The sequence below is a fragment of the Bos mutus genome, chromosome 2 (assembly GCF_027580195.1).
Source record: "Bos mutus isolate GX-2022 chromosome 2, NWIPB_WYAK_1.1, whole genome shotgun sequence".
NCBI lineage: Eukaryota > Metazoa > Chordata > Mammalia > Artiodactyla > Bovidae > Bos > Bos mutus.
Window position 1 is genome coordinate 64,395,351 of NC_091618.1, and position 21,345 is coordinate 64,416,695.

Consider the following 21,345-nt stretch of genomic DNA (forward strand, 5'->3'; position numbering starts at 1 on the left):
GTGGGCAGAGCCATATTGTGTTTGGGAAAACATCCTTGAAAACTGCACAAAGTCACTCCGATCGCCTAATCTTTGCTAAGCAGCTGCTCTGTGTCAAGCTCTGTGCCAATCTCGATGCTGGTGATTTACAAGACAGTGATTTGAAAAACTGCTTCCCGTTAGCAGTTTCCTCATCTCCAAAGTATGGAAAATAAGAAGACCTCATTGTTGGAGTGAATGAAACTCTTGCCAAGTGCTGGGCCTGACTTCATATTTAATGCTCTGTAAATGTTACTGTTACAACTACCCTCCTCCTCCTCCTCCTCATCTTCCTTAATTGACAACCCCTGTGAAGTAGGTACTACTATTCTCATTTCAAAGATGAGGAAACTGACTCATGAGTCTGCACATTAGTGAGGAAATTGACTCATGAGTCTGAACATCAGTGCTGAATGGGGAAGGGTCTGCAGAGCATCTCCTCACCTGCCTCCCCAAACTGAACGTCAAGTAACCGTGTGTCACCCCGGCCACCCACCTGGCTGCAGCATCCTCAGGAAATGCCCTCATGCTCTGGGGTTCGAGTAGCAGACACTCAACTTCCCTGTTCAGACCTGGGTTCTAAGCTTCAGACGTCCAAGTATTGCCAAGTACCACTGCTTGTGGGCAGGTCTCACAAAAACCAATATTTAGTACTTCACTCACTGGTTATTTACAGGAAGAAATATTAAAGCGGGCGTGCTGTGCTAAGTCGCTTCAGTTGTGTCTGACCCTTGCAACCTCATGAATTGTAGCCTGCCAGGTTCCTCTGTCCATGGAATTCCCCAGGTAAGAATACTGGAGTGGGTTGCCATTTCCTTCTCCAGGGGATCATCCCGACCCAGGGATCAAACCCACGTCTCAAGTTTCCTGCACTGGCAGATGTGTTCTTTACCCCTAGCACCACCTGGGAAGAGCCATAGCGGGTGTGGCCACAGCAGATTCAAGGACACATTCTCACTGGATGTTGGATGCTCATCAATAAAATCAAATTTAAGTGCCTTCGTTTGGAAGCTATTTTTCTTTTTCCTTAATTTTTTTGTTTGTTTTTTTATTTACTTTGGGGGGTTCTAGGTTTTCTTTTTTCCCCTTTTTCCTTAAAATTTTTGTTTTTGACTTTTCTTTTAAAAATATTTTGTTTGGGGTGGGGGCTATATTTCTTTTGCCCCTCCAAATCCTACCTGCCCTCTGAATACTAACCCAAGTGCATGCGATTCTGCAGCCTTGGAAGCCCACTTAGCACCCACTCTGCTCGCCCCTCCCTGAGCACCTGCAGCACTGAAAGGTCAGCCAGTTTGAGACCTGAGACTATTATTCTCCACCACAAATCCAGCATCTTATCTGCTGAGGGTGTGGCTGGGTGTCAGCCGTGTCTTGGCGGGGCTGCAAGCTCAGGCGCTGTGTGCTCCTTGGAAATCTCTCAGAGCACCTGGCATGTTTCCGGAACATAGACAGTGAGACCACAGGTAAAAAAGTACCGTTCAACTGTCTCTATCCTGTCTTCTTCCGGCAAGGCGTCAAGAACGGCAGGGACGTCGACAGGCAGCATGACCAAGTTGAAGGAATCACAGCTGGGGAAAAATCACAGAGCAGCCAAGGATATGTGACCACATTAGTAGTCTCACGGTCTTTATACAATCTTCTAAAGCACTTTTATTTTACCTTTGGTATTTTATGCTACCATAAAATACCATGGATGCTACCATCCAAGAGCATATGCTACCATTTATGCTCTTCACCCCTGGAAACCCACCCATGTCTCCCTAGAGGTAAAGGCGGGGGGGGTGGGTGGTGATGATGAAAGTAAAAAGTGAAAGTATTAGTCGCTCAGTCGTGTCCGACTCTTTGTGACCCCATGGCCTGTAGCCTGCCAGGCTCCTCTGTCCATGGAATTCTCCAGGCAAGAATACTGGAGTGGGTTGCCATTTTCTACTCCAAGGGATCTTCCTGACCCAGAGATTGAACCTGGGTCTCCTGCATTGCAGGCTGTGACGGGTACCGGTCAAATCCAAGAGAATGGTGCTAAATAAGATATTTCCAAGAGCTTAGAAAAAGAATTTTCAAATGTGTAGTATCTAAACTTACTTTATTTCCTGGGGGTGGAGGTGGGCTGGGGCAGCTAGATAGTTTACTTTTTCTTCTTAATACTTTTTCCCACATTTATACTCTTCCTTAGTTGTTTATTCAAGTTCAGACCTCCTCCCCACCTCCTTATATATTGTTTAGTATTATAATTTTAGACTTTTACATAAAAATTACTGGGTATTGAGGACATTAAAAGCACTGAGATGGGGAGGAAAAAACAGTTTGTTAATTTTAAAGTTGACAGAATATTTCTGTTTCAAGTTGGTGGAATAAACACTCACCTTTAAAAAATTTTTCCTTTTTTTGGTCTCAAGTCCTTCTCACAAACCTCTCAAATGCTATTAGAGGAATAAAAACTAACACACAACAGCAAAGGGAATAGGGAAAGAGTCACAAATGGATATACATTTTTAATAATTTTCTGGAATAAGCTTTGAGAAGCTGGAAAGAGTGCTGTCTCATAAAAAAAGAGTAAAAAATGACCCATGGCAGGAAACTGACCTTCTTACCGGCCCTGCAGGTGGCACGGATGGGACACCAGGGGGATTAATTGAAGCCTCCTTGATGTGTGCAGATATGTCTTGGAGATAAGTTTCTTCTTGTTTAATAAGCAAAAATGTGCCTGGCCCACCAAGCATAGGGCTTGGTTAAATGCAACTACAGCCCATGATTTTTACAGCTGTAAAAAAAGAGTGAGGAGGATCTTTATCAACTAATATGGAGTGATTTTCAGGGGATGTTATAAGTGAAAACAGCAAGATACAGAAGAGCTTATCCAGTGTGCCACTTTTTGAATAAGGAAGAGGGGAAACATGAAAAATACATATATTCTGTTTAGCATTACGAAGAGAAACATCGGAACGGTGTTAGACTGAGCTGGCTACCAACAAGGGCAGAAGGGAGGTGGGATGGAGTGACACGTGTCTGAGTTTGACTTTTTGTGTAGCTTTGAATTTGGTTAGTGTGTTAATGTTCTACATATTCAAAAAATAAAATTAAATCAATATGAAAGGGAGGAGTGAGTGAGTGAGAGTTGCTCAGCCATGTCTGACTCTTTGTGACCCCAGGGGCTGTAGCCTGCCAGGCTCCTCTGTCCATGGGATTCTCCAGGCAAGAATACTGGAGTGGGTTGCCCTTTCCTTCTCTAACGAAAGGGAGGAAATGCCCCTAAACTGAAAGCAAACTGAAACACATAAAATTTCATATGAATTCCATAAGCACAGTGGAGGGGAAAAAAGAGAGAAAGAGGAAGGGAAAGAAAGAAAAACAAAGAAGAAAAGGAAGGACTTATAGTCAATATCCTGTAATAACCTATAATAGAAAAAAGAATTTGGAAAAGAATATATATATATATAGTTATATCACTTTGCTGTACACCTAAAACTTTGTCAATTATACTTCAATTAAAAAATACTTAAAGAGAAAAGGAGTAATCCAAATAACTCATAAATATAGTATTTGACTGTATATCCACATCCTGGATAGAATGGGGATAGGGAGAAAACTTCAAATAAATCTTGAGCTCTATTTACTATGCTTGTTTTTTAAAATGGTTATAGGTGAAGTCATTCTGAAACTATTTTTAACACTCTATAAAACTGAGCGAGTAAATGTCTTAGGAAGCCAGGGTTCTCACAGAGGAAGAACAGACAGATAACTAAGCAACTCCATGAGTGTGGGCTGGGATTATAAGCACCAGCGTAGATTCATGACTTCCAAAATGGGGATAGGTGTGTACAGTGTGTATGTGCACGTGTATATGTGCATACGTGTATAGATGTATGTGGTCATGCATTTTTGTATGGCTATGAACATATGTGTGAAAGTATGTGTATATACATGCACTTCCCCACACTCTGGATTGTCTGCTGAGGAGGCCAAGAAACAACCCCCCTCCACCCCCAGGGGCAATGTGTGCACCAGGAACCCAGATTTTGGTCTCTAATACCATTTCTCAGCAAAAGGGACCTGGCCTCCACCACCCAGAGATTAACCTTATTTACTGACTTAATGACAAAGAATGCAGGTTCTAACGGACAGTCCCACTGAGATCTCCAAGTGCATGTATCTGAGGAAGGGGTGGAAGAAGGTGGGAGCCTGGACCACTCTTCCAAGGCCAGGCTGGTCTGGAAGACAGAATAGCAACTAAAGGTTTTTCATGAGGCCAAACTCATCTAATTTTTAAATTCTTACTTTTCTACGTGTTAATGTGTTCCTCTGGAATTGAAAGGGTGGTGACAGTGGGTGTTTGAGTAGTATATTTTGCTTTGTTTTGTTTCATGCCTTTCTTGGAAAAGTAAAACTCTGACAACCCTGAGTCAGTTCCTAAGATTCTTCTGGACTCTACACCCATCTATGAAATCCCAAAGACTGGCACTTCTGGATTATTAATAGGTAATTTCTTCACTGATGCTGACTCAGATTTCATGGGAGTCAGAGAGACTCAATAAATTCTCTCTGAATTTATTAAGGAGCAAAGAACCCAAGTGAGCTGTTTTGATTATTATGAATGCAAAAATGACTTGGAATAAATAAACATTAAATAATATTGCATGGTTTAATAAAAGACAGGTAACTCTCAGCAGCAAAAATACAGGGGAAATACCAGCTAAGAAACAGGTAATCTATTCAAGCACAATGACTGCAAATTGAAGTATCATTAGTGGGTCTGTGGGAAGTTAAAAAGGAATACCATTATTATTCTGTAAGTCTTTTAGAAACAAAAACATGAGCTAGTGTCTTACATTATGGAAATACATGATGAAGAAATAAAGAATCCTCTCTTGATTTTATAATCTGTCATGCAATTATGCTTTATTTTGAAACAAATTGGCCCAACAGAGCACTCAAGCTGGAGAGTACTCAAGCTTCTGTACCTCAGCACAGAAGCTGGAGGTAACAACTCCTAGTTGGAGAGTTTTCTTTAATTCATGTGGAATTCATGTTTAATTCATGGTTAATTCAAGCCCAAAGTAACTGCACTCTGAGTGCCTTTTGAAAGAATAGCCTCAGGAGATTTTTCCAAGGACACAGCTTTGGAAAAAAAAAAACAACACAGGATGTTTTTGTCTTAATTCTTGAGACCCGTGCTTGCTGACAGCTGGTGGACCCTGGCCGTCTGCACTCCCCACCATTTCTCATTTTACATGTTCTGTCTAGGGGAGGGTGCCACGCAGCTCTGCTTGGTTCCCTGATGACTGGGGTCTGTTCTGAAGTGCCTTCACTCCTCAGCAAAATGAGGATCTGAGTCCAGATGATGGAGGGTCATCGCCATCTCGTGGCAGCAGAGTGACTGCAAGGTTTAGTGGGTGGGGGACGGCAGGAGTGGGAAGAGTTATTAAGGACAGTGCTGGAGGCACCACGTGAGTCCTGATAAGTGCTCCGTAGGGACTCCTTCAGGTGCCCATTTCATAGACAAGGAAATCATTGCTCAAGGGCTTCAGGGATGGGTGACTCGCCCAAGGATGCAGAGTGGGTGACAGGGCTATTGGGTCTCTCAGACACCAGAGTGTCCTTCTCTCTGTAAGGTTGTTCCCTCCAGCCCTAGGTTCTGGAGATTTCAGGTCTTAGAAATATGCTAATATTACCAAATACAAGTTCATGTACCCAATGCACAGTGAGGCCAAGCAACCCAAAATGCCAGAGTCTGAAGCAGAGGAAGGTTTACTGCAGGATCCAGTAAGGAGAAGAGGGTGGCTTGTGCCCAAACCTTCAGAACTGCCTGAAGGTTTTCAGGGGGAAGTTTTTAAAGGCAAAACTTGGGGTGAGGGCTGCAGAGTGTGTGACTTTCTTCCGACTGGCTAGTGGTGAGCTACAGACCCTTATCTAGGTCCTCTGCTATAGCTCCACTCTGAAATGCCCAGATAACAGTATCTGATGCACATTCCTGAGTTACAGATGCCAAACCCCGACCAAATGCAAGAAGTTAACTATTTGATGACCATGACCACTGAGCCCCCAGACCTATGGTAACCTGAGAACTGACAACATGACATCATTCTGTAACCTCACCATCACCTAATCAGAGACCTGTGTATGGTGAACTGATCACACACCCTGCAATCCCCCTCCCTCACCTGGGCTTTAAAAATGCTTCCCTGAAAGCCAAGGGGAGTTGGGCTTTTTGAGCTTTAGCTGCCTTGTTCTCCTTCTTGGTGCCTGCAATACTTTCTTGGGGCTTCCCTGGTGGCACAGATAGTAAAGAATCCTCCTGCAATGCAGGAGACCTGGGTTCGATCCCTGGGTTGGGAAGATTCCCTGGAGAAGGGAATGGCAACCCACTCCAGTATTTTTGCCTGGAGAATCCCATGGACAGAGGAGCCTGGTGGGCTACAGTCCATGGGGACACAACTGAGCAACTTTCACTTCCATCACAACCTCGTGTCAGTAGACTGGCTTTGCTGTGCACGCGTGAGTGGACCCAAGTTTGGTTCAGTAATATGAATTCACAGAAAAGGAACTAACATTTCTGAGCCCCTGCCATGGCCCACATCCTCTGCTTGCTCTCATGCTCATCTCCAGGCAAAGGAGGGCAGTAGAGACACACTGAAAAAAATGACCCAAAAGGAACAGCACGTGGAAAAGCCTGGATTTCGATTAATTCAGGAAGAGCTTTTCTGCTGGCAGTGGAGGAAGAAGTAAAGGTAAGGGTTCCAGGGTCACAAACTGGATTTCAATTGCCTTCTTGAATCCCTGGGGATATATGGGTGACAGTGCATATGGGGTTGGTGCACACTGGGGTGAGCTTTCCTACTTAAAAAATATATATATATTTACTTGTTATTTGGCTGTGTTGCATCTTAGTTGTATCATGCAGGATCTTTCCTTGTGGTGCACCGACCCTCCACTTGTGGTGCATGGGCTCAAGAGTTGCAGCACACTGGCATAGTTGCCTGGTCACTGGCACAGTTGCCCCGTCACTGGCATAGTTGCCCCGTGGCAGGTGGGATCCAAGCTCCCAGACCAGGGATCGAACCCATGTCCCCTGCACTGGAAGGCAGATTCTTAACCACTGGACCAACAGGGGCGTCTTCTCCTACTTCTACTAAAACGAAAACGTCAAGGCTGAGCAGGTCTGATGGGCCTGGGTTCTGGATGAGAGGACCTGGCCCAAAGAGCTGATCAGAGAGTGTGGCTGAGGTCGCACGGCTCCTGAGGACCTAGGAGAATTCTGATAATGGCGAGGAACCAGGACATGCTGGCAGAAGTCAGGGTGTAAGTACCCACTGACCCTGGTTGGTGGCAGTGCTTAGGCCCAGGCAGAGCTGACTACTCCTGGGGCCGTGGTGGGGCTTTGCCCCCTTGGGGTGGGCCACACTCCAGATCAAAGGATTTGAGCAATAGGTCACTGATGATGGTCATTGTGTTGGGGTACTAGTCACGTTTGCTCACCAGCAACTCATTTTACTATATTTGTAAGGACAATGGACCAAATAAGTAAATTCCAGGTCTCAGGAGCAGGTCACTGACCAGGCTGCGTCTAAAGGAAAAGGCATCAGCTAGTTGTTTGATCTTAGGGCTTTGAAGAGGTGCTAGTTAAGCAAATTAGCAAGAATGTGCTTAGTTAAATTTCCTCCTTCTTTGGTCTAACACTATTCTCATCTACCTGCTCTGTCTCCGATGACAGCTGTGGGGCCTCCCGGTGAATGGCCAGGCTAGGGCATGGAGAGACCTGGATCCTCTGGTGTGGATATGGAGGGTGTAGATCATGGCAATTCTAAAATGCTGAAAATGAACCATGATTATTTCAGTTGAATTATGTGGACTGGTTGTCTACTTTTATTGAAGTATGGTCAATGATCCACCGTGACATTAATTTTTTTTCTAAAAAACCCCAGTTATTTATTTATTTATTTGTTTTTGGCTGTGCCAGGTCTTTGTTGCTGCACATGGGCTTTCTCCAGTTGTGGCGAGTGGGGGTTATTCTCCAGCTGCAGCGCATGGGCTTTTTGTTGCAGTGGTTTCTCTTGTTGTGGACAGAGCACGGGCTCCAGGGTTCAGGCTCAGTAGTTGTGGCACATGGGTTCAGCTGTCCCTCAGCAGATGCAATCACCCCAGATCAGGGATCAAACCTGTGTCCCTGCATTGGTAGGAAGGATTCCTAATCCCTGGAATATCAGGGAAGCCCTGTGACATTAATTTTTTTAAAAGTTTATCTCAAGAGCTATGATATGATCCTACAATCCCACAACTGGGCAAATATCTAGAAAAAAAACACAATTAGAAAAGATATGTGTACTTCAAAGCTCATAGTAGCACTGTTTACAATAGCCAAGACATGGAAGCCACCTAAGTGTCCATCAACAGAGAAATGGATAAAGAAGATATTGTAGATATATACCATGGAATATTACTCAGCCATAAAAAAGAATGAAATAACGCCATCTGCAGCAACATGAATGGACCTTGAGATGATCATACTAAGTGCAAGACAAATATCATATGATATTACCTGTATGTGAAATCTAAAAATGATATAAATGAAATTATTTATAAAACAAAAATAGACTCACAGACATAGAAAACAAACTTATGGTTACTAAAGGAGAAAAGTAGGGGGTAGGGATAAATTAGAAGATTAGGATTAACATATACACACTAGTATATATTAAATAAATAACCAACAAGGACCTTCTATATAGCACAGGAACTATACTCAGTATCTTGTAGTAATCAATAATGGAAAAGAATGTAAAAAAAGAATTTACCTATATATATCTACATAGATACACATACCTATACATGCATATCTGAGTCATTTTGCTGTAAATCTGAAACTAACATAGCATTGTAAATCAACTGCTGCTGCTGCTAAGTCGCTTCAGTTGTGTCCGACTCTGTGCGACCCCAGAGATGGCAGCCCACCAGGCTCCCCCGTCCCTGGGATTCTCCAGGCAAGAACACTGGAGTGGGTTGCCATTTCCTCTCCAATGCACGAAAGTGAAAAGTGAAAGTGAAGTCGCTCAATCGTGTCCGACCCTCTGCAATCCCATGGACTGTAGCCTTCCAGGCTCCTCCATCCATGGGATTTTCCAAGCAAGAGTACTGGAGTGGGGTGCCATTGCCTTCTCCATTGTAAATCAACTAGATGGGAATAAAAGTTAAAAAAAAAATAAAGTTTATCTCAAGATAAAGAGATGAAAATCAGTTACACATCATCATATCCCTCTGACTACCGAACTTCCCTCATGCACCAAAAGTATGATTTGATATTTTATTGGTAGGCAACTTTCGGGGTCACAATCTCTGTAATCTGAGGGGCACACATACCCCTCTGAGGCAACATGAGCTGGGCTTACCTCGGCAACACCTCTGTCTTAGAAGTTTCGGGCAGGGATAAGAACACCAGGCTCTGGAACCTCTTCCAGGTCATCACTCCAGGTATTATGTCCTGTAATAGAGCCAGCACAGGGGGACCACAGGTGAAGTCCAGGAAGCACTTCAATTTCACTCAGCTGGCTAATTTTCAGTGTTTAAAGTTGAACTGCAAGATTTATCATTTAAGCTTAATAGAATTTTTCTGAGGCTAAAAAAGACAACCACTCCAGTAAATAGTGTTCAATGAAGCAGCAGGAATTAAAGCAGGACGAAGGAGAGGTTTGTGCCCTGACTTATGAGGCAGAGAAGCAAGGGTCCCGGTGTGGAGGGGCAGGTCAGGCCTCTCGATCTGTTTTGATTGCTGTGAATGTGATGCTAATGCAACATTTAGAGAGCATGGGTCAGTTCATCAAAGGCTCTTCCAGGCAGTGGGGATGGGGGGCGGTGAGCATGTGCAAGTGCACTGAGATGCCAAGGGGGGTGTGATCAGGGGTCACTGAGTGCAGGGAGTGTGATGGGGGTTGACAGAAAATGTGGCCAGGAAGGCAGGCTGGTTGTGAAGGGTCTCATGGGCCAAGCTCATGAGCTTGGAGCTCCTCCCATGGGCAGCAGGGACCATGGATGGCTTTCAAAGTGGAGAAGGACTGGGTAAGATTTGAATGGCAGGAAGGCTTCTGCAGGGGGTAAGGGGTGGTAGTCGTGTGGTGTTGGCACCCAGGTGGAAGAGAGCGAGTCACGTGGTGTGTAAAGCAGACTGGTGGGACCCAGGGTGGCTGGACTCAGGGATGATGAAGGGGAAGGGAGTGAGGACCACATGGGTCATTGCTTGAATTGTACACCCAAGAGGCAGGAAAGTGATGTGGGAAGAGGTGTGAAGTGGGGCTGGCGGGAGTAGGGCCAAGATGATGACCTAAGGTGGGGTTTTGTCGAGTGTGGAAGGGCTGAGGGTCACCTGCAGGAGATGTTGCTGGAAACTGAGGTCAGGCTGGTTATCCAGGGAAGAAGGGACTCTGGAGAGCCTCTTTCTCACTGTGTGTTTGTCACATCACCACCTTGTCCCTTCTGACCTTTCTCTCCTTGTTAGGGACCAAAGAGAGAGAACGTCAGACCCCAGGATTGTGACCACCATGTGACTTCTCTTACATGGTCACAGTGGGAATAAAATGAATATTAGGCATAGCCTTCAAAGGAAAAGAGAATAAGAATGTTGAAAGGGGCCAACATGAAGCCTGGGAAGTGGGCACAGGCAGACAGAGGTGGTATGGCGAACCCACCTGCCCTGCTCTTGGGCTGGGGCATGCCAGTGCCCCTGTGCCATGGTTACTATCCTTGTTCTGCAGCTGTGGCTGCAAACTCTCTTATTCCCAGTTCCAGCTGTGACCCCTCACTTCCTTGTCCCCCACCCCCTGGTCCCTGCAGCCCAGGGCCAGTTCTGCTGCTGAGCCTGGGACGGCTTTACCGTGTGATGGAGAAATTGCTTCTGGGTGATGGGGATGCTGGAGCCGCAGTGGCACTCCTTGGTGAACTTGTACTTGGGGTGGGAGCACAGGTGGTAATCGATCAAGGTTTCCACGTAAGTCAGAGGGTGCTTCACAGCAAACAATCCCGGGCTGGGATTCTGCAGAAGAGGGAGAGAAAAAAAAGAGTCTCTTTTGCTGACCAGCTTTCACCTCAGGCACAGAACAGACATCAGCTGAGCTTCCCCATGGCTCCCACCAGTACGGACACTCTGACTCCGCATCAGCTTGTCTGGGAAAGAGAAGCAGGAGAGTAGAGGTGGTTTCAGATGGGCTGTGGTCATGGTCACTCACAGATGTCACTTTTCTGGCTGAGCATCACATATCACATGGATTTACTAGGCTCCCGTGGAAACCAGCACAAATGAAACCACAGCTTAAAGTATTTGTTTCTAAATTTGATCAGTCCTAACTGTAAATAAGCAAACTGGTTTTAAAAAGCAAATGAGCTTCTGGTTTTGGAAAGGAAAAACAGCTTTTTTAAAACTAGTTTAAAGAGAAGATAAAGGAGAGGGTGGCATTTGATATATCAGGAAATGTCAACGTTTTACGTTGTTTTGGTGATGTCTTTAATTCAGGAAGTCTCCATTTGGATGTAGTATCTGGCTTTAAGGGAGATCCTGTTTTTTACTAATTTTCCAGTGGGACTAATGGAGGTACAGAGCAATTATATCAAAATATACAAAAACATGGAGCCTTTTAATGTTCCTTCTGGGGCTTATCCGATAAAAACCCTGCTCTTGTCCCAAACAACATAGCTTTCAGCTCCCTCATGGTTAATTCAGATGTTTAAGAACCACTGAGATTCTGTTCTTTTTGTCTGAGTAATTATTTTAAAACACACACACAAATCACCATATGACTGATGGAAACCCAATCTCACTGTCAAGATATAAACGTTCCCCACAACTTAAAGATGATGCAGCCAGGCCAGGGAGGTGTGACAGCAGCACTTGGTTGTGGTAGATGTGATGAATGTGTTCCAGCCACAAATGCTGGGAAGGCAGTCCTCTGTTAGTTCAGGGAGGCTGACCGACAGCCAGGGCCGAGGAGAAAGATGCCGAGCAAGTGGGCTCTTGCCTGAACTCATGACTGTAAAGGCAGCAGGAGGGCAGGGAGGCAATGATGCCCCCTGAGGGAGTCGGCAGGGCCCCAGCAACCACATCTCAATGAGCTCTGCAGCTGAGGGAAGAGGCAGGAGATACCTATGTGTACAGAGCAGCTCTTTTTCCCATTCTTCAATGTGCCATATGGGGTGGGGGCTGAGACAGGGGCAAATGCAAATACTGGCTCCCAAATCTGACCCAGATAGCAACTGCAGGGCCGGAAACAAATAAGGTGAAAGATGGGGGCCCTGGCGAGAGAAAGCCAGGGAGGTCGAGGATGCAGAGTAAAGCAGGTGGGGGTGGGGAGATAGGGGACGTTTCCTATTCCTGTGCAGGTTCCCTTAAGTACACCTGGGTGCAAGGACATAACGGGAGGAGCCAAGGTTAGGAGACAAAGCAAGCAGCCCAGCTTGCACCACTTAGGCACTCTGTGAACAATCACTCCACAGATGGGACGAACTTTTTGGCCAACCCAATAGTAAAGAGCATTTATTTTTGTCTTAACTGTGTCATTATGTTTCTCTGCCAGGCCAAGCACAGGCTTGGATTATAGCTTTTGGGTGAAGGTTCACTATCACGACCTCTGGGTCAGTGACAGAGGGAAGTTCTAATATCAAAGCAAGATGGACTCTATTAATATTTTTAAATTTTCCATCAAGTCTTAAAAATCATGCCAAATATTAGTTGGTATCCTATTTGGAACACATATCAATTTTTAGTTGACTCTCCCCCTTAGAGTTTATAATGGCTTTTTATTTTGCTTTAATGATGTGCCTTTATGAAACCTGTACTGTCGGCACATGGAGTCTATCCTGTCCTGGATGCCTCCTCTGGCCCCTGTAGATAATGCACAGATATCATCCCAAGACTTACTGTAGAGCTTTCCTTGTTATAACCACTATTTATTGCTGACAAAGGTCCATCCAGTCAAAGCTATGGTTTCTCCAGTAGTTGTGTATGGATGTGAGAGTTAGACGATAAAGAAGGTTGAGCACCAAAGAATTGATGCTTTCGAACTGTGGTACTGGAGAAGACTCTTGAGAGTCTCTTGGAGAGCAAGGAGATCAAACCAGTCAATCCTAAAGGAAATAAACTCTGAATGTTCATTGGAAGGACTGATGCTGAAGCTGAAGCTCCAATACTTTGGCCACCCAATGTGAAGAGCCAATTCACCGGAAAAGATCCTGATGCTGAGAAAGACTAAAGACAGGAGGGGAAGTGGGTGACAGAGGATGAGATGGTTGGATGGCATCATCAACTTAATAGATATGAGTTTGAGCAATCTTCAGGAGATGGAGAAGGACAGGGAAGCCTCGTGTGCTGCAGTCCATGGGGTTGCAAAGAGTCGGACATGACTGAGTGACTGAACAACAACATTGCCTTTTATGTTTGTTTCTTAGGGTTTCCAAATTCTTTCTTTTATAGCCATATTGATGTATAATTGATATACAATAAACTGCATGCACTTAAAGTATAGAAGTTGGTATATGTTGATATATGTTATGTCTGCAAAACTGGTCTCTTTCTACTTGCAGAGTGGTGAGGAGGTGGTAGCGGGTGGGTCTAGGGGACAAGAGAGTGGTGTCCAAACTTTACCATGGAGATCAAGGGGTTTTGCTGGGATACCCTTCTCAGGAAAGCCCCTCTCCCACTGCCAGCCCAGCCTTTCTATGTAGAACTTCAGCCGATGAGAGGGTTCTGGTGCCAAATGAAGTCTGGAAATCACTGAGCTAAATGTCCTATGACGTTCAGTTCAGTTCAGTTTAGCCGCTCAGTCGTGTCTGACTCTTTGTGACCCCATGGACCACAGCACTCCAGGCTTCCCTGTCCATCACCAACTCCCAGAGCTTACTCAGACTCATGTCCATTCAGTTGGTGATGCCATCCAACCATCTCATCCTCTGTTGTCCCCTTTTCCTCCTGCTTTCAATCTTTCCCAGTATCAGGGTCTTTCCCAATGAGTCAGTTCTCCGCATGAGGTGGCCAAAGTATTGGAGTTTCAGCTTTAGAATCAGTCCTTCTAACGAATATTCAGGACTGATTTCCTTTAGGATGGACTGGCTGGATCTCCTTGCAAGGGACTCTCAAGAGTCTTCTCCAACACCACAGCTCAAAAGTAACAATTCTTCAGCACTCAGCTTTCTTTATAGTCCAACTCTCACATCCATACATGACTACTGGATAAACCATAGCTTTAACTTGATGGACCTTTGTTAGCAAAGTAATGTCTCTGCTTTTTAATACGCTCTATAGATTGGTCGTAGCTTTTCTTCCAAAGAGCAAGTGTCTTTTATTTCATGGCTGCAGTCACCATCTGCAGTGATTTTGGAGCCGAAGAAAACAGTCTGTCACTGTTTCCCCATCTATTTGCCATGAAGTGATGGAACCAGATGCTATGATCTTAGTTTTCTGAATGCTGAGTTTTAAGCCAACTTTTTCACTGTCCTCTTTCACTTTCATCAAGAGGTTCTTTAGTTCTTTGCTCTCTGCCATAAGGATGGAATCATCTGCATATCTGAGGCTACTGATATTTCTCCCTACAATCTTGATTCCAGCTTGCGCTTCATCCAGCCCAAAACATTTCGCATGATGTATTCTGCATATAAGTTAAATAACCTGGGTGACATACAGCCTTGATGTACTCCTTTCCTGATTTGAAACCAGTCTGTTGTTTCATGCCCAGTTCTAACTGCTGCTTCTTGACCTGCATACAGATATCTCAGGGTGCAGGCAAGATGGTCTGATGTTTCCATCTTTTTAAGAATTTTACACAGTTTGTTGTGATCCACACAGTCGAAGGCTTTGGCATAGTCAATAAAGCAGAAATAGATGTTTTTTCTGGAACTCTCTTGCTTTTTTGATGATCCAGCGGATGTTGGCAATATGATCTCTGGTTCCTCTGCCTTTTCTAAATCCAGCTTGAACATCTGGAAGTTCACGGTTCACGCACCGTTGAAGACTGGTTTGGAGAATTTTGAGTACAATTGTGCAGTAGTTTGAAGCTTCTTTGGCATTGCCTTTCTTTGGGACTGGAACGAAAACTCATCTTTTGAGTCCTATGGCCACCACTGAGTTTTCCAAATTCTCTGGCATATTGAGTGCAGCACTTTAACAGCATCATCTTTTAGGATTTGAAATAGCTCAGCTGGTATTCCATCACCTCCATTAGCTTTGTTTGTAGTGATGCTTTCTAAGGCCCACTTGACTTCTCATTCCAGGATGTCTGGCTCTAGGTGAGTGATCACACCACCGTTATTATCTGGGTCATGAAGATCTTTTTTGTATAGTTCTTCTGTGTATTCTTGTCACCTCTTCTTATTCTCTTCTGCTTCTGTTAGGTCCATACTGTTTCTGTCCTTTATTGTGCGTATCTTTGCATGAAATGTGCCCTTGGTATCTCTAATTTTCTTGATGAGATCTCTAGTCTTTCCCATTCTATTGTTTCCTCTATTTCTTTGCATTGATCACTGAGGAAGGCTTTCTTATCTCTCCTTGCTATTCTTTGGAACTCTGCATTCAAATGGGTATATCTTTCTTTTTCTCCTTTGCCTTTAGCTTCTCTTCTTTTCTCAGCTATCTGTAAGGCCTCCTCAGACAACCATTTTGCCTTTTTGCATTTCTTTTTCTTGGGGATGTTCTTGATCATTGCCTCCTGTAGCATGTCATGAACCTCCCCCCATAGTTCTTCAGGCACTCTGTCTATAAAATCTAATCCCTTGAATCTATTTGTCACTTCCACTGTATAATCGTAAGGGATTTGATTTAGGTCATATCTGAATGGTCTAGTGGTTTTCCCTACTTTCTTCATGCTAAGCCTGAATTTTGCAATAAGGAATTTATGATCTGAGCCGCAGTCAGCTTCTGGTCTTGTTTTTTGCTGACTGTATAGAGCTTCTCCATCTTTGGCTGCAAAGAATATAATCAATCTGATTTTGGTATTGACCATTTGGTGATGTCCAAGTGTAGAATCTTCTCTTGTGTTGTTGGAAGAGTGTGTTTGTATGATCAGTGTGTTCTCTTGGCAAAACTCTATTAGCCTTTGCTCTGCTTCATTTTGTACTCCAAGGCCAAACTTGCCTGTTACTCCAGGTATCTCTTGATTTCCTACTTTGGCATTCCTACCCTCTAGGATGAAAGGGACGTCTGTTTTTGGTGTTAGTTTTAGAAGGTTTTGTAGGTCTTCACAGGACCATTCAACTCCAGCTTCTTCAGCATTACTGGTTATACCTCTGAGTTCCTCTTTGAGGAACTGCCCCTCCATTCTGCCACGAGACTACCGGAACATGCCCCCTAGTGGCCAAAACACAGGTATCACAGCTCTTTGGATGAAAGCAGCAGAGCTAGGAAGAGGAGCACTGAGGCCAACAGCCAGGAACCAGGCAGGTTTGCATCCCATCTGCCCTTGGTGTGACCACCAGCACCTCTGCCACATCAGAGACACAGATTCTCCCAGGGGAGACTTTCTCAGCAGTATCTAAGGTCCTTCTTCATTCTGCATGTGTGTGTGTGTTCTTACAAAACAGACCATAATCAGGGCAACTATGGCGACATTTTACTGATGATTCTGCACTTACACAGAACCTCCTCAGATTTCCTGTCTGACTTTTACTCAGAGTTCATAATGGCCTTTTATTTTGCTTTAATGATGTGCCTTTATGAAACCTGTACTGTTGTCATGTGGAGTCCATGCTGCCCTGGATGCCTCCTCTGCCCCTGGAGACAATGCAGACATCACTCAAGCACTCCACCATAACGCTTTGCTCATTATACTTGGGGTTTGCATGCCACTTCAGTCGCTTCAGTCGTTTCCAACTGTTTACATATCTACAAGTATAAGGAGGAAGGGGACGCCCCTGAGGGCAGGTGATGGGGGAACACACAGGCTGGCCAGGACACATGCAGTGGAGTGGGGAGAATCGGCTCAGCCTCACATTGTCAGGAGCTTGGACTTAATTCGGTATTAAAAAGGGAGTCAGGCTCCAGGGAATATTAATCAACAAGAGCTCATCCAAAAGCCTCCATACCTACATTGAAACCAACCTCCACCCAAGAGCCAACAAGTTTCAGAGCAAGACATACCAAGCTAATTCTCCAACAATGCAGGAACATAACCCTGAGCACAAAAATACAGGCAGCCAAAAGTCACACCAAACCCACAGACACCTCAAAACTCACTACTGGACACTTCATTGGACTCCAAAGAGAAGAGATCCAGCTCCACCCACTAGAACACCGATGCAAGTTTCCCTAGCCAGGAAACCTTGACAAACCACTTGTCCAATCCCACCCACAGGGAGGAACCTCCACAATAAGGAGGAACCACAAACTTCCAGCATACAGAAAGACCACCCCAAACACAGCAACTTAAATAAGATGAAAAGGCAGAGAAATATTCAGCAGGCAAACGAATATGATAAAAGCCCACCAAACCAAACAAAAGAGGAGGAGATAGGGAGTCTACCTGAAAAAGAATTCAGAATAATGATAGTAAAAATGATCCAAAATCTTGAAAACAAAATGGAGTTACAGATAAATAGTCTGGAGACAAGGAGTCAGAAGATGCAAGAAAAGTTTAACAAGGACCTAGAAGAAATAAAAAAGAGTGAATCAATAATGAATAATGCAATAACTGAGATCAATAGCACTCTGGAGGGAACCAACAGTAGACTAATTGAGGCAGAAGATAGGATAAATGAGATGGAAGATAGAATGGTGGAAATAAATGAAGCAGAGAGGAAAAAAGAATTAAAAGAAGTGAGGACAACCTCAGAGACCTCTGGGACAATGTTAAATGCCCCAACATTTGAATCATAGTTGTCCCAGAAGAAGAAGACAAAAAGAAAGGCCATGAGGAAATACTTGAGGAGATAATAGTTGAAAACTTCTCTAAAATGGGGAAGGAAATAGCCACCCAAGTCCAAGAAACCCAGAGAGTCCCAAACAGGATAAACCCAAGGCGAAACACCCCAAGACATATATTAATCAAATTAACAAAGATCAAACACAAAGAACAAATATTAAAAGCAGCAAGGGAAAAACAACAAATAACTCACAAGGGGATACCCATAAGGATAACAGCTGACCTTTCAATAGAAACTCTTCAAGCCAAAAGGGAATGGCAGGACATACTTAAAGTGACGAAAGAGAAAAACCTACAACCCAAATCACTGGACCCAGCAAGGATCTCATTCAAATATGAAGGAGAAATCAAAAATTTTACAGACAAGCGAAAGCTCGGAGAATTCAGCACCACCAAACCAGCTCTTTCAACAAATGCTAAAGGATCTTCTCTAGACAGGAAACACAGAAAAGGTTTATAAACTCAAACCCCAAACAACAAAGTAAATGGCGACGGGATCGTATTTATCAATAATTACCTTAAATGCAAATGGGTTGAATGCCCCAACCAAAAGACAAACACTGGCTGAATGGATACAAAAACAAGACCCCTATATATGCTGTCTACAAGAGACCCACCTCAAAACAAGGGACACATACAGACTGAAAGTGAAGGGCTGGAAAAGGATATTTCACGCAAATGGAGACCAAAAGAAAGCAGGAGTAGCAATATTCATATCAGATAAAATAGACTTTGAAATAAAGTCTGTGAAAAGAGACAAAGAAGGACACTACATAACGATCAAAGGCTCAATCCAAGAAGAAGATATAACAATTATAAATATATATACACACAACATAGGAGCACCGCAATTTGTAAGGCAAATGCTAACACGTATGAAAGGGGAAAGTAACAATAACACAATAATAGTGGGAGACTTTAATACCCCACTCACACCTATGGATAGATCAACTAAACAGAAAATTAGCGAGGAAACACACACTTTAAATAATACAATGGACCAGTTAGACCAGTTAGACCTAATTGATATCCATAGGACATTTCACCCTAAAACAATGAATTTCACCTTTTTCTCAAGTGCACACAGAAACTTCTCCAGGACAGATCACATCCTGGGCCATAAATCTAGACTTGGTAAATTAAAAAACACTGAAATCATCTCAAGCATCTTTTTTTATCACAATGCAGTAAGATTAGATGTCAACTACAGGAAAAAAAAAACTGTTAAAAATACAAACATATGGAGGCTAAACAACACACTTCTGAATAACCAATAAATCACAGAAGAAATAAAAAAAGAAATCAAAATATAAGTATAAACCAATGAAAATGAAAACACAACAACCCAAAACCTATGGGATTCAGTAAAAGCAATGCTAAGGGGAAGGTTCATAGCAATACAAGCCTACCTCAAGAAACAGGAGAAAAATCAAATAAATAACCTAACTCTACACCTAAAGCAACTAGAAAAAGAAGAAATGAAGCACCCCAGGGTATTTTTTTGGGCTCCAAAATCACTGTAGATGGTGACTGCAGCCATGAAATTAAAAGATGCTTACTCCTTGGAAAAAAAGTTATGACCAACCTAGACAGCATATTGAAAAGCAGAGACATTACTTTGCCAACAAAGGTCCGTCTAGTCAAGGCGATGGTTTTTCCAGTGGTCATGTATGGATGCAAGAGTTAGACTGTGAAGAAAGCTGAGCGCTGAAGAATTGATGCTTTTGAACTGTGGTATTGGAGAAGACTCTTGAGAGTCCCTTGGACTGCAAGGAGATCCAACCAGTCCATTCTGAAGGAGATCAGCCCTGGGATTTCTTTGGAAGGAATGATGCTAAAGCTGAAACTCCAGTACTTTGTCCACCTCATGTGAAGAGTTGACTCATTGGAAAAGACTCTGATGCTGGGAGGGATTGGGGGCAGGAGGAGAAGGGGACGACAGAGGATGAGATGGCTGGATGGCATCATGACTTGATGGATGTGAGTCTGAGTGAACTCCGGGAGTTGGTGATGGACAGGGAGGCCTGGCATGCTGCGATTCATGGGGTCACAAAGAGTCAGACAGGACTGACAGCCTGAACTGAACTGAACCGAACTGAGGGTTAGTAGAAGGAAAGAAATCATAAAAATTAGAGCAGAAATAAATGTAAAAGAAACAAAGGAGACCATAGCCAAAATCAACAAAGCTAAAAGCTGGTTCTTTGATAAGATAAATAAAATAGACAAACCATCAGCCAGACTCATCAAGAAAAAAAGGGAGAAGAATCAAACCCACAAAATTAGAAATTAAAATGGGGAAATCACAACAGACAACACAGAAATACAAAGGATTGTAAGAGACTACTGCTGCTGCTGCTGCTAAGTCACTTCAGTTGTGTCCGACTCTGTGTGACCCCATAGACGGTGGCCTACCAGGCTCCCCCGTCCCTGGGATTCTCCAGGCAAGAACACTGGAGTGGGTTGCCATTTCCTTCTCCAATGCATGAAAGGGAAAAGTGAACTAGCAGCAACTATATGCCAATAAAATGGACAACGTGGAAGAAATGGACAAATTCTTAGAAAAGTATGACTTTCCAAAACTGAACCAGGAAGAATTAGAAAATCTTAACAGACCCATCACAAGCACAGAAATCGAAACCATAATCAGAAATCTTCCAACAGGATCAGATGGCTTCACAGATGAATTCTACCAAAAATTTAGAGAAGAGCTAACACCTATCCTACTCAAACTCTTTCAGAAACTTGCAGAGGAAGGTAAACTTCCAAACTCATTCTATGAGGCCAACATCACCCTAATACCAAAACCAGACAAAGATGCCACAAAAAAGAAAACTGCAGGCTAATATCACTGATGAACGTAGATGCAAAAATCCTTAACAAAATCCTAGTAAACAGGATCCAACAACATATTTTTTAATATCTTTTTAGATCATACATCATGACCAAGTGGGTTTTATCCCAGCGATGCAAGGATTCTTCAATATTCACAAATCAATCAATGTGATACACCACATTAAAACTGAAAGATAAAAACTATATGATTATCTCAATAGATGCAGAGAAAGCCTTTGACAAAATTCAACATCCATTTATGATAAAAACCCTGCAGAAAGCAGGAATAGAAGGAGCATACCTCAACATAGTAAAAGCCGTATATGATAAACCCACAGCAAACATTATCCTCAATGGTGAAAAATTGAAAGCATTTCCCCTAAAGTCAGGAACAAGACAAAGATGCCCACACTCACCACTACTATTCAACATAGTTTTGGAAATTTTAGCCACAGAAATCAGAGAAGAAAAAGAAAGGAATCCAGATTGGAAAAGAAGTAAAACTCTCACTGTTTGCAGACGACATGATCCTCTACATAGAAAACCCTAAAGACTCCACCAGAAAATTACTAGAGCTAATCAATGAATATAGTAAAGCTTCAGGATATAAAAT

General features: G+C 43.5%; 1 protein-coding gene across 5 annotated transcripts in view; it reads right to left on the bottom strand.

Moving 5' to 3' along the window:
- CFAP221 (cilia and flagella associated protein 221) overlaps nucleotides 1-21,345 on the bottom strand; it is a 136,492-nt gene that overhangs the window by 8,879 nt on the left and 106,268 nt on the right. For 3 of the 5 annotated variants that reach the window (XR_011466311.1, XM_005894389.3, XM_070380455.1), the window contains exons 20-22: nucleotides 10,877-11,035; nucleotides 9,399-9,490; nucleotides 1,494-1,586 (exon numbers count right to left, since the gene is read on the bottom strand). Coding sequence is in view for 4 of the 5 variants with exons in the window: in XM_005894389.3 (XP_005894451.2) it covers nucleotides 1,494-1,586; nucleotides 9,399-9,490; nucleotides 10,877-11,035 (344 nt within the window). In the remaining variant the exon portion in view is untranslated. The remainder of the gene's footprint in view (nucleotides 1-1,493; nucleotides 1,587-9,398; nucleotides 9,491-10,876; nucleotides 11,036-21,345) is intronic. The other 2 variants (XM_070380474.1, XM_070380463.1) reach the window with 1 other exon arrangement.